This window comes from Musca vetustissima, unplaced genomic scaffold, assembly GCF_032173495.1.
Source record: "Musca vetustissima isolate MV318-11 ecotype Yass unplaced genomic scaffold, APGP_CSIRO_Mvet_v1 utg1603, whole genome shotgun sequence".
Classification (NCBI taxonomy): domain Eukaryota; kingdom Metazoa; phylum Arthropoda; class Insecta; order Diptera; family Muscidae; genus Musca; species Musca vetustissima.
The window spans coordinates 57,982-72,676 of NW_026884791.1; the positions used below are offsets into that span (position 1 = coordinate 57,982).

The 14,695-nt window shown below is 33.8% G+C and overlaps 2 protein-coding genes across 2 annotated transcripts in view; one reads left to right on the forward strand and one right to left on the reverse strand.

The window, feature by feature from the left end:
* Positions 1-3,416, reverse strand: part of LOC133331804 (leucine-rich repeat and calponin homology domain-containing protein) — a 30,396-nt gene extending 26,980 nt beyond the window's left edge. The window contains exon 1 of the mRNA XM_061540179.1: positions 3,151-3,416. Within this exon, the coding sequence (XP_061396163.1) occupies positions 3,151-3,412 (262 nt within the window). The 5' untranslated portion in view covers positions 3,413-3,416. The remainder of the gene's footprint in view (positions 1-3,150) is intronic.
* A 6,900-nt stretch (positions 3,417-10,316) lies between these two features.
* The window catches only part of LOC133331801 (restin homolog), a 70,769-nt gene continuing 66,390 nt past the window's right edge, over positions 10,317-14,695 (forward strand). The window contains exon 1 of the mRNA XM_061540177.1: positions 10,317-10,479. The gene's annotated coding sequence lies outside the window, so the exon portion shown is untranslated. The remainder of the gene's footprint in view (positions 10,480-14,695) is intronic.

Here is a 14,695-nt window from a genome sequence, read left to right on the forward strand (position 1 = left end):
TATTATTGAAGATAATTCAAGGCATTTTTCATATTTGGTTATAGTATTTTTTAGTTATTTAAAGCTGTATACAACAGATGCCGCCATTAGGAGCACTTACCCTATTATTTTTCAACTCTACCATTAATTTCAATTATTCGGAGTCTACTGTATGTACCCGCAATGGATGAAATAAAGCTGCATAAAATTGATTTTATATTGAACTTGATTAATCAAGACAACAAAAGGGGAAACAATTGGGTCATTTCCAAGAATGGACAGTGTTGAATACGCTCAATATGTACAATTTTCCATTTAAAAAACTATCTAAATTATATGTTATCTAAAATAACACATTTTTTAGATTGATAAAATGTATTAAATGTGAAATTGGTTATTAAGGTTTTTGTTATAATACGGGCTGAATTTCTTATCGAATAATATATTTAGATAAATGATTTTATTTAACCAATATTCCATTCTAGTCATTATTCATTTTTGGTTTTCAATTATACATATTTTCATAATTCACATACGATTGTATTTTAGATAAAATATCTAGATTGTTTGTTATGAATTGAATATTCAAGGTTATAGGATTTCAAAAATATAAATTTTTTTATAAGATATGACCTGTTTTCTATGAAACGAGTAACACCAACAACTTTATTCTAGAGTATCTCATATCTCATCAGTCCGCCAACAGAAGCTACGATTATGATATGCTATTCTCTTTTCGGTATCTGCTATAACTAAGCCCTTTTTCCTCATATTTTCTTATAAAACAAATTGGATTATGTTCTGCTGTCTGAGTGTAACAAAAGCACAAAAAAATGTATACGAAGAGAACAAAAGATTAAAATGCATTTAAAACTTTAATTTGCTACACACGGTGAAAAGAAGCTTATGCGATTTAAGAATACAATGTGTAGTTATATCTTTTGACGTTTTTAGATACAAAGAGAAATTGCTTTCGAAACTAGATGTACATACGATTATTTTTGTAACTTTGAAGAAAAATTGATTTTTTGGAAATATGAAGGAAATAAAACAAACTTGTTTTTATATTTTGCTTGATACATATGCCTTCATTGGTACATAACTTGAAATAATTATAATTTCCTATAACTAAATATGAAAATTAAAAAATAAAAATTAATAAAAAAATCGAAATAAAAACTCAAAAGTTAAAAATTCACTTAAAGGACACCTCTGATATCGAAAGGCTTCGAGGTAGAAAACGAGTACATTTTCCAGTATGTGAGAAAAGATCAATCTATAATGACATGGGTAATACCGGGTCAATTGTATAAGTCTATAGCACATCGAGGATTAATCAAAGGAAGTTCCCTTCATGTTTGTGCTAATTACGGTACCACCACTGTATATTTTATATATAAACAGAAGAATTATATTTATTTATTAAAAACCATAAACAATAATTATTTACTGGTATTGGAAGCTTGTCCTTTCTTTGTAGGGCATTTATGTAATTCTTGCTTGCTATAAAGAAACCTGTCTTCCTCTTCAAAAAGTTCAACGATTTACATTATTTTTATTACAGCATTCTACTAATGTCTGAATTTCATGGGCCGGGGCTCAAATTCATGACACTCTACAGCAACTGAGTCTTTATTTGGTACATCTGCGAAGTTTAAATCGAGATCAGTATCACCCACTGATTGATTGTGACTTCTGTACAATAAAAACCTTTGTCAGAGACACCTTTGAACATATTCAAAGCTGCTCCCTTGAGTGTGTTCAAATGTGGGCTAATCACGTAAATTTGTAATATTTTTTGTAGCTAATGCATTAGAATAAAATACCTTAATTATGTTTGAAATGATTGTTGCAATACAAAAAAATTTTTAACGACAAAAAAACGATCACTGAAAACTTCCTGCGTCCTTACAAAAAAAAAAAAAAAAAAAACAGCAATTGTATTTTTTAAATACTAACATTTTTCAATATGCCTATAGTCCTATGTAAGTTTTTTCTTCTTTTTTATATGAAAAATGTTCCATGAAATTCGAACACCACCCATGTATTGCAGATTTGTGTTCGCATAATTCTCTATATGCCATCTAATCTCTTTTAGTGCGCCTGCCCATCATTAATACTGCACTGTCATCATTAAACAATCGAATATTTAAGATAAAACCAAATAAAATATCTTCAAGTCACCCATCTATTAAAAATTCACTGCAGCAAAATTCACAAGATGTGACATTTGCTACTTACTGTCAAGTGAAATCTACTGAGTCGCCACAATGACACATGGAAAATGTTGCCAAGGGGTGCAACATGTAAAGAATACGTTCAACATTTACAACATGTGAGGAGTGCGAGTGCATGCAGGCGGCAGTTACATCTGGAGGGTGGTGTTCGTTTCTGTGGACATTTACTTTCATCCACCTATCTATCCCCTCGCTCAACACACGGTTTGTGTGTGTGGTTTTTTTATAATGAAAAACGAATTAAAATACGAATGTTTTCCACATGAAAGACATAATATTGATTGTCCTTGAAAGAGGAGCGAGAGCGAAAGCCACAATACCATATGGACGAAAAATGCACCAACACAACTTGCTCACAATTCCACTTCCACTTCTGCCTCTCTTCATGCTAGCTGGATGGCAGCAGTATACCGACGACCCTTCCTCGAAACACGCACACAAAAGCAGCTGATTTTTACCACACTAAACGACCAAGTATGGAGAATTGAGTGTGTATGCACCCGACATACCCAGAAAAGGTGGTTGAAGTATCGATTCAATCGTCTCTCGACAAACATTAACTTCTTCCGTATACCCTCATCATACCCTTTAAATTGTCCCCACCGTTTTTGTACTAAACACTCAGGAAAAATGTGCTAAATTCTTATTTTTAGCAATGATTTTTAATATTTGACGGCGATTCATTCTAAATTTGGCAAATTTATAAAACTCCACCGTATCGCAGAAAAACATCTGAGCATGTGGCTGGAGAAAAGGACTCAGCTGGTCGAGTGACTGTGTCTGTGTTGTGTGTCATGCCACCACGACCGACCGCACCCAACAGACAGACGGACGGACGGACAATATTGCAAATATCTTATTGCCACAAAGATAAAGGATGCTAATGCAGACAGAATGTGAATTAAGGTAATGAAGTAGCGTAGCAACGACTTACCAGCAATGACGGTGTCACTTAAATTGAACTTAGTTCCAGTTTTTGGAAAATCCTTCAACTTTCGATTGGTCAGTATCAGTTCCCCGCTTAGATGGGCCTCTTCAAGGATTCGCTCCAGGGAACGTGCCAACTGATGATGGTGTCCACCAGTGGCTGTGCCACTGCTGCCTCCAGACACTGAATTACTGCCACCGCCCCCAACCACTCCCACACTCGTATTGTGGAGCCGATTGTAGACGGCAGCTGTCGCTGCCATCCTCATTTGATCTTAACTCCCTCTCCCTGGAGGAGGCTTCTGCTTTCAAGAGACCTTTTTTCACGATACACACAATTCGAAAAATCCTCTATCACTTGCACTCGATGATGTCGTATCGAATTTATTTCATTTTTCACACACAAGATACTGTGATGCAGCCAATTTAACTGATATCAATTCGAATTTCAACCGATTTCATTTATAATTTTCCTTTTCTTTTAATTTATATTTTTGGCTTTTCTTCTGATAAAATTTTATTTTTGTTTTATTCCCACAAACACACATAGGCACACTCTCTCACACTGCACATATTAATTCCTAGAATATATCTTCCCTCTTTCTTTCTTCTTATCGTTTCTGCCGACAACTGACGCGAACAGCACAGTTCAGTTCTTTCACGTTTCAGGGCTGTTTTATTTCTGAGTTGTTTTTGGTATTTTCTCCAAGGAATCATAAATCGATTCGATTGGACTGGGCTGGTCGATAACAACTCGTAATCGAAATGCAATCGAAACTGTCAGTGTCTCCTCCGATCCGTTTTGAAACACAAACGCATGTTGCTCATCGTCTAGATCCGCTTTAAACATCATTCGCATGTTGCTTTGTTTCTATCAACATAACATGTTGACAGAAAAAAGGTTGCTACAAATTCAAAAAAGAAATTCCTATTTTGAACGAGAAAATATGACATTTGGTCTGTTCCCGTACTGCAAGAATCTACTACTCTTTACTACGATAACGAATTTTCCTTTATGTTAACGAAGAAAATAGTAAAATCCAGTAGATTCTTGCTGTACGGGAACAGACCAATTATTTCTAAAACCAAAATTAGTTTTGCTCAATTTATTCTCTTGTTTTTATGTAAAATACAAGTTGTCATATATCTCTGAGTGGAATATTTATATTCAGAATTAGTAATCGATCAACAATAAATAACGTATTTTTATTTTGACACCTGTTGTAATTCCAATGATCTAGTTCAAATGAACGATTCCCTAAAATAAACTGTGGGAAATAATTCGGTTTATCTATTATTTATAGTACGTTTACATTGTACCGGATTTCGTTAATTCGGTGGTTTTAAATAGTCAATTCCATTGTATATATGCCAAATAAATCCTCATTGAAGTAGTTTAACCCACATATGGTTGGTTGGAAAAATTAAGTTATTTAAATAATAAATATATTTGTTACGATTGTTGTCTGTTGGTCTTATGTCAAAGTTAAACAATTTTACATTAGGAATTTTTAAATATTTCTCTCAACGCCCAATATGGAATTTCCATATTGTCTAAATCGGGGTTTCGAAATATAAAAAAGCTTTCTTCCAGAAACGATTGACAGCGTCTAAGTCTTTATTAAGGCTTTGTCACACGAGCCATCAATGTCATATGTGCTGTCAGTTTTTCTGTTTTTTTTTTTGTAGTTAGCTACTCATTTGACGACAGGGTAATGTCATGTAGGGGAGGCTGGGGCACCTTCGGAAACGCGTTTTCGATATGAAGCTCTTATTGTACATAACTAGCTTTGATCTAAAGGTATGGAATATCAAAACAATTAACTGTCCATCAATTAACATCCATCAAATGCCGAAGCTACCAAAGACATAAAAGTATAAAGATACTACAATATTTACTAGATTTGCGTTCCCGAACTTTTCAAATTAGTTTGTACTCTGAGAGCGATTTTGAAATGTTTCCCTTTTACCATAGCATAATTACTCAGTAGTCAGGTAGTCTCATTTGAGAAATGCATAACGACAAACCTTTTTAATATGTAATTCATACATCAATTTCAAATAAAATAAAAAATAAATACTATAAAATTTTGTGTATGTCGATTGACATATTTTCAGCAAATTGAAAACATTAATTTCCACGGCTTCAAATTGTTATAAAGATGAATGTGGGTGCTACCATGCAACAACATATATTTATGAGTTTTAGAGTTTTTATTTATTAAAATATTAATAATTTTGCAAATTTTGCCAATGAACTATGGTATAATAATAGAAGGTAGCAGCAAACGTTGTTGTACAACAAACGATACAACAGCCACATGGACATTTGTTGTTGTAAGTTATACTAGTATCAACGTCATTTGACAGAAAAATGTAAATAAACAAACAAATGAAAATGTAATATTTCGAATCCTCAAAATAAAATTGAAAAACATGAATGAAAATCCATCAAATTTATATTACAATCGCTTCCACATCTTTTCTATAATTGACCCATTGCCACATATATGTGTATCACATATGAAAATGCTGGGAATTGCGGGTTATTCCATGAAGAAAGATTTGCTTCCTCATACTTTCCCAGCAGACAGGTTGATTAAATTGAATACTGGAGGACATTTAATAAAGAACAATTTCGAATTGTATACGTTCCTAATTTTCCTGTTGGGTGATTTTTAAAAACATAATTTGTCATATTCATATTGACTCTAGTAATACTAGTAGGAATCAAATCAGCTGGATTTTGCTGTTACGTTTTATAATTGTACCATGCCACTGAACAAATGATGTGTGTACATTTCAAAAGAAGGTATTTTAATCTAAATGTTGAAAGTCAAAAGTAAATTTATGAAAAAAATTGGAACCATATGTCTGCATGAGATTACTATTAAAAAGTACTGGAACAGACCAAATATTAAACGTTTTTAGTTCTATATCGTTAGCTTATAGCCTAGACAGACGACAGCCTTAATTTGCATTAACAGCCTTAATTCAAATTAACTTGTACATTATCCTCATTTTTATGTGTTGTTAATGCACAAAATCAAACTGAATTTATACTGAATTAGGCAATTTCAATATGGCAATGCTGTCGAAAATTAATTGTTTCTTGTCAAATTTATTTATATTTATGAAAATAAAAATAAGAAATGAAGGCAAATTTCAACCATTTCTTAAATTGGGAGCTGTTTTGCTATGATCATAGTTGCTATTCCGCCATTATTTCTATTTCCTAAAGATGTAATCCCGAAAAATCGATACAAATGTAAAAATATTCATCCTACACACGTACAAACAATTGTTTTGAAGCAAAAAACTGTTTCGTAAATGCAGAAACTCTCGTCTGTCAGGGGTAAATATTAATTCAAATTAAGACATTTTTAATGCAAATTAAGCCTGTCGTCTGTCTATGGTATTATAAAATGAAAGAACACATACTATGTGTCGATGTCGAAGGAGGATATTCTCATTTAAATTTTAAAAGCTGAAACGTAAAATTATGAAAAAATTGGATTCATATGTCTGCATGAGACTGCCTAGTATAAGGTATGTCATAGATTTCCATATGTAAATAAATTAAAAAAAAACATACTGTGTAACAGCACCGTAAGAAGGAGAAACAGTTAAAAAGTGTGAAAGTACTCCTCTACAACTGTCAAAAACTAATATATGAATATTAAAGTCGACTCATCAAAAAAATGAAAAAAAAAGTTTGTCCGATAACTTACTGAGTAAAAATTACTCAGTAACTTGTATTGAGATAGTTTGTTCTCTCATACGAAAATATTGATAAAAGTTATCGAACAACATCCAGTAAAATCCAAATAAATAATCCAAATTTATATAAATTAATTTTATATATTTCATGAGCATATGGCTTATTATCTCTAAAAAATAAAATATTCAGATTATTGCATGGTACAATAATACAAGGTAGGGCAGCTTGAGGTGAATAACAAAAAAACAACTATGCACGTGTGGCCTCTTCTGCCAAAAATAAAATAAATATATGCAACAAGTGTTTGTGTTTATTTGACATTTTTTTCAACACAAAACTAAAAACGCGAAAAATGAATGAAAGATTATGATTTCTTCCCAAAATCCATCAAATGTTTGTTTCATCCATAACAATGTAATTACTTCTAGACGAACATGTTATAGCCTAGACAGACGACAGCCTTAATTTGCATTAACAGCCTTAATTCAAATTAACTTGTACATTATCCTCATTTATATGTGTTGTTAATGCACAAAATCAAACTGAATTTATACTGAATTAGGCACACACATATGGCAATGCTGTCGAAAATTAATTGTTTCTTGTCAAATTTATTTATGTATATTTATGAAAATAAAAATAAGAATTTAAGGCAAATTTCAATCATTTTTTAAATTGGGAGCTGTTTTGCTAAGATCATAGTTGCTATTCCTCCTTTATGTCATGTATCTATTTCCTAAAGCTGTAATCCCGAAAAATATCGAAACAAATGAAAAAAATTTTATCCTACACACACACAAACAATTGTTTTGAAGCAAAAAACTGTTTTGTAAATGCAGAAACTCTCGTCTGTCAGGGGTAAATATTAATTCAAATTAAGAACTTTTTAATGCAAATTAAGGCCGTCGTCTGTCTATGGTATTAAAAACATAATTTTCATTTCAATTAAATTTGAATATATTTCAATTTATTTTGAATTTCTTTGACATAGTATTCAAAACAATACACACACATACACAAAATATGTATTTTGATTTGATGGAACAAGCCACAATGAGAAAAAATTTTAATCAGTTGGTAGCTGTGCCAAGGTAGATATACAAGGTAGCCGCATCGGCGAATTTCTACAACAAACATCGGTTGTTGTATTTTGATATGTCAAAAATATTTTGCCAAAACAAACAGATTGGCAAGATTTTTTTACACAAATTCTTGTAGAAAATGTTAATAAAAGTATTGCCAAAAAAGCTCTTCGAAATTGAGATTTTCATTCATAATTTTGTTTTTTAATTTTTTGGTTCAACATTACAACAACATTTTTGACATTTATTTGTCCAACAGCTGGGCCGATGCGACTACCTTATTAAATATACCTTGAGCTGTGCCCTACCTTGTAATAATTATCCCATGGATTATTGTATTGATAGTTTTGTTTTTTCTTTTGTTGAAAATAGAAACGAAAATAAAAGAAAATATGAAAATTTCAATAAGAATGTGAAATATATGAATACATTGTATAATTTTTTAATTTTGTTTCGCTAAGAGATATCGATTCGACGTATTTGGGTAATACGGCCGTACAAAACATTTTGCCATAGTGGGTATGTTGAATATTTTTGTACGCTCCGTTGAATTTTAGGTAACGTTGTTACTGAGTAAACTTTACCAGTAAGAATTTTTCAATGCTCAGTACACAACTGCCGAAAGTTTTCTCTCAACTTAGTCTCATTTACTGAACTTTTATGTTATCAAAAAACAACTAGTAATAATTTGTACAAATTGTTATAAATTATTGGGATATAAAAAAAAAACTATTATTATCATTTTGTTACAACCAATTAGAAAGACAGAATGTGAGTTGCTACACTTCATATATTTAAACATCTTTTTGAAATTGGAAGCATTGCTCTGAATAACTGAACAACAGTAACAATGAAACTCTACTGAAAAATAAACGATTTTTGTACTATTTTACCGCACAGCTGACTGTTTGTGCCACGTCTGTTACATTAGTACGAGATTTTCCAACACTGCCTCTGACACTACTAGACTCAGTTGCGAAAAAAGTTTCATTTGTCATTTTCGTGCTCTCGCGTTTCAACGTACGTTTCATCCCCCTTCAAATCGTAAACGTAAATGTTTCGTTTAAGATAGAATCAAAAGAGCTGCATTAAATACTATTAATTTATTAGAATTAAAGCAATTTTTTGTACATTCGGCGGATATACGCAACGCGACCTCATTATATAATGGAATAACAAATTCGTGGGCCACTTTCAAATCACGATTTTAAAAACAATAACAATTTCACTAATAAAATAATTGCAGCAATTGTGAGCGAGAAAACTGTGAGTTGAGTTGATTGTGCGTGAGTGTGTGTGTTTGTATTGTGTACTCTGCTCCGAATTAAGAAAGATAAATGTGTCAATGCAGCCAAGGGGAAAGAGAAGCCGTCAACAATTGAAACAAGTCATAAAACGTTAAATCAAATTCAATTGAGAACGTCAATAGAGCAGCATCAAAAAATCGAAATCTAAATCATTTTCTAATTGTCGTCCGTGTCACATTGTGTCGTCGCAGCGTCACTGTCAACGTGCGTTCATTCGGTTCTTATTTTCGGGGATGCATAAATTAACAGCGTGACAAAATACCAAACAAATATTTGCATAATAAAAAAATTAATATTAAAAATATACTAAATAGAGGCCATCGTCGCTGCCAGTTGAGATCAGCCAGTAGAAAGAAAAACAAACGGAATTTGTAACAACAAGAAAAGAAGAAGCCAGCCAAACGGTCTGTGTCAGTGTGTTGTGAAGAGAAGGCCAAAACGAAAATATCAAAAAAAAACGGTCAAATACAAATTATTTGTTGTTTGTTTTGTTCCCGTATGCTTTGTGTTTATATTCGTGCTCAGCTGTTTGTTGTCATTGCTCGAGTTTCAATTTGAGAGGAGAGTGAGCGTGAGAAAAGCAGCGTTGCCAATATCTTAATTGTCATCAACGGTATACGGTAAAGGTATCTTGAAATACCAACATTGAGGTAAGTTCAGCGTAATCGAATAAGAAACCCCAAACCGGATTCACCACAATATCCGATTCGAAATACGAAAATACGAGGGTGCGTTTCGCGAGTGTTTAAAAGTGTGAAGGCTAAATTTCTAGTTGGTTACCGATCAAGTCAGAAAATTGTTGTAGACGTAGGGCTTGACAAAATTGACAACTTATTGTTCGACACACCTATTAAATTCGACTGACAGCAGACCTAGAAACATATCTCTATATTTTTATTCATATTCTGACAATCGGTTCTACTACTAGATTTAAGCCAGTGTCAAAAATAAATAAGAAAATAAAATGAGTGATCAAAATGAGACAACAATCGCAGCTGGTGCCACTGGTGGCCCAGTACCAACGTCGTCGTCATCAACAACAACGGCAGCGCAATCCATCCCTGCAACTCCTAGATCCAGTGCCACAACACCTACCTCGTCCGTTACTGGTGGACCCGTGAGTCGCCTAAAAGCTCCAACAAATTTCAGCGCCTCATCGTCTTCAGTTTCCAAAATAGGACGACCATGCTCACATTCAGCACCGAAGGCAGGCCCTCCACCTAGAGGTTCGTATATATGTTTATTGATGATTTTTTTTAAACATTTAAATATCTCTTTTTAATGATATGCTTATGGTAATATTTCATAACACCAAGTCATGGGAAACTTAGAACATTTGGACAGGAAACTGATACTGACCAACATATGAATCATTTTTGCCACCAGCGTCATTCATCTCAAATTTTAAATAGATAAGCTTGATGTTATTAAAAAAAAATATATATACAGTATTTTTCGGTTAATTGCACATCAAAATTTGCACAAATTTTTGTTCAATTAACCGCGAATTGTCAATTATAAAAACCCGCTTACTATGAAATGAAATATTTTTGACCCATCATGTGGTTCAATTAAGCGTGGAAACCAATTAACCGTAGGTTCAATTAACCGAAAAATACTGTATATATATATCAGAATGTGTGCCTACCTACTGTTAGAACTACGAACTATGATAGACATCCATGGAATACACGCGAATTGTCAAGTATAAAAAAACTATAAAAAATACTTTTAGAAAATATAAAATTTAGGGTTCTCTATAGTCCACCCTAACAATTGTGTTTATAGATCCAAATATACAATAGAATCCCGATGGTTGTATAATATTTACCATAAAAAAGTTAAGGATAATTTTAAATCCAATCCAAAATTTTTTTATGAATTTGTTAATCTAAAAAGAAACGTCTTTTCTAAACATACAAGAATTTGAAAAAAGCTCCACTACTCCATATGAAATAGCAAAGATATATCAAATATTTATGACTTTCATACCAAGTCAAGCGAGAAAACAACTAAAAGTCCAGACCCTGATGGTAGGCCTAGCATAATTCTTAAGAATTGATCATTACCTCTAATGTTACTATTAAACTCTTCCCATAAATTTGGTTATTTCCCTACTTGTTGGAAATAAAATGTTATAAAATGTTTGAAAATCTTCTTACTTTATGAACAAAATCATCGATTCTACATAGACCTATTAAGTCATATGGTGACTGTGACATTGTCTGGTATTAGGTTGTTTATTTGGGAAAATGAAAAAAAATCATGGACCTAAATTATAAACTTTCTGGAATGTCAAATTATAGCAACTTCATAGTAGCAAAAATGGGTCACTTCCCACTTTATATGGGAGTTATGTAAAAAATTGACCTACAATTAAAAGTCCAGACCCTGATGGTAGGCCTAGCATAATTCTTAAGAATTGATCATTACCTCTAATGTTACTATTAAACTCTTCCCATAAATTTGGTTATTTCCCTACTTGTTGGAAATAAAATGTTTGAAAATCTTCTTACTTTATGAACAAAATCATATTGGCTTTAGCATAAATTTAGTAAATTGGACATCATCTTACTTAGGTTAGATTTGAGGATGTGCAGTCACATGTGTGACTGCAACACTCTGAGACCGGTTAGGTCCGTTGTGATCAGTGTTGCCAATTTAGCACTTTTAGTGCTAGATTTAGCACTTTTTAAACTCGTTTAGCATCAAAAAAATTGATCTAGCACCTAGCATCTTTTTTAGCATTTTTTTTTTATTTTTTGGATATTTTCAAAATTGTCCGACTATTTGGTTTTATACCAAAAATTTGCCGTTTTTCGATTCTACATAGACCTATTAAGTCATATGGTGACTGTGACATTGTCTGGTATTAGGTTGTTTATTTGGGAAAATGAAAAAAAAATCATGGACCTAAATTATAAACTTTCTGGAATGTCAAATTATAGCAACTTCATAGTAGCAAAAATGGGTCACGTCCCACTTTATATGGGAGTTATGTAAAAAATGGACCTACTTCGAAAAATTAAAGCCAACGAAGTGGAGAAAAGGGTTTTAAAAGTTTAAAAGTATGCAAATAGGACGGAAATTTTATATGGAGTATATGATCAAATATAGAAATTGACATCATAACAGAGGCCAGAGAATACGGCTAAACCCCTAAAAATACCGAAAATAGGTCGGTACTTTAAACCAGCCTCCGAAGCATACGAGCAATGTGATATTACAATCAATTCTATTAAAAAACGTCCACGACTGATCTCTGGAGGCTACCCCGAAACACGGCCCAATATTGATAATTCTTGGTATGGAGATTAGGCAGGAGCCTAATGAGAATCCAAAATATCAAATTGAAACCACTTTGGTTGAATAACGTGCCTAAAGTCACCAAACCACCGAATGATTGAGGTACCGCTCTATACCAAAACGTGGACCCATATTGATAATGTTTGGAAGGCAGATTTTTTATACCCTCAGCCTTATGGCTATTGAGGGTATATACACTTTGATACGGTGAAAATGTGACTCATCGAAATATTGGTTTTAGACCCCATGTTTCTTTCTTCCAAAGTTAGTTTAAGTTCGAAGATGGTGAATATTGGTCCACTCCTTCTGGTACCTCCCCCACAAAATGGTAAAAATTGTGCTAAAAACTAATTTTATAATAACACGCAAACGGACTATCCTATTTTAACGAAGCTGTGTACAACCTATTATCTTCACCAAGCCTAGGTCAAGTAGGAAGATGGGACCCATTGGTCCACTTCTTCTGGTACCTCCTCTGGTAAATGCAATATCAGGCGAATTATTATTGCATCACGAAGATTGGACCCAGTAGATTATAAAATTTTATCAACATTAAATTCGAAACCTCTTTGGTAAAAACATATTTCTTATATAAAGCTAATAATATAATCTGACCTCCGCAAACCATAGGCTGGGGGTATATATCTGCCGGCAACACGGACTGACACTTTTTTACTTGTTTCCAATGAAAATCCAAAATATCAAATTATAGCTAAATCGGTTGGGGACACATCCTAGGAATATTAGCAATGTGCAGAATTTCAAAGATCTGTCTTCAATATTGCGAGCTATATATACATGGCTATATCGACATAGAATTTTATTCTGATTATGAATAAATAGGATATCAGGTGAATATTTCCAGGTTGCAAGCAAATTTTAAGAAATACAGATTTCATTATTAGCTATAAGCGAAATTCCTTCTATAAACTTTTTAGCACTTTTATTTGGCACTTTTTTAAATTTTTTAGCACTTTCTAGCATTTTTTAAAACAAAATCTAGCATTTTTTAATGACAAAGTTTTGGCAACACTGCTAGAGGCACACCTCAAGGAGGGGTGCTTTCGCCGTTACTATGGCTACTGGTAATTAATATCATTTTGAGGGAATTGGACGGGGAAGGTATCAAAGTTGTAGCTTATGCGGACGACGTGGTGATATTGATCTCCGGAAAATTTCCGTCTACAATCTCTGAGCTTATGCAAATTGCCTTACTGACGCTGTCACGCTGGGCCAGGGCACATGGTCTTGGTGTAAATCCAACGAAGACGGAACTGGTAATGTTTACTAGGAAGCGTAAGCTCGGCGTTTTTGTTCCACCAACATTGGATGGGTTGCAACTTCACCTATCTCCCGAAGCAAAGTACCTCGGCACAATCCTGGACTGTCAACTACGATGGAAAAGGAACGTTGAGGAGCGGGCGAAGAGAGGAATGATTGCACTCTATGCATGCAAGAACTCTATTGGGAAAAGCTGGGGGATTAAACCATCGACTATACACTGGTTGTATAACACTGTGGTGAAGCCCATCTTGTCCTATGGCTCTCTTGTTTGGTGGAACTGCCTGAGCCTCAAGTCGACATCTAGTCGACATTAGACAAGGTACGAAGAACCGCCGCGATTTTAGTTACAGGAGCCAGAAGGAGTACGCCACAAGCAGCTCTGAACGCAATGCTGTACTTCAAGCCTTTGGGCCTCAGCATTAAGTGTCAGGCTGCGCGTAGCGCCCTAAGGCTACACGAACAAAAACTCTGGCGGAACTGTACCTTTGGGCATAGTAGTATTCTAAATGAACCAGGTATAGCATTGGACCAACGCGCTAAACTAAGCGACTATATATCACCAATCCTTAGATTTGACGATGTAGATGTCGTTATCCCTAGTAGAGACGACTGGAAAAGAAGTAACCCTCCTCTGGACGGTCTGGCCTTCTATACAGACGTATCCAAGATGGAAGAAGGTACTGGGGCAGGCGTCTACTGTGAAAGGTTAGGCCTTGAGTTGACCTACAAGCTGGATAGTAATTGTAGTGTTTTCCAAGCTGAAATCTTCGCGATCTGGAAGGCAGCGGAATTGATAAAAAAACCTGGATGCTGAGGTCGTTGAACCGGTGACTATCTTTGTGGATAGTCAAG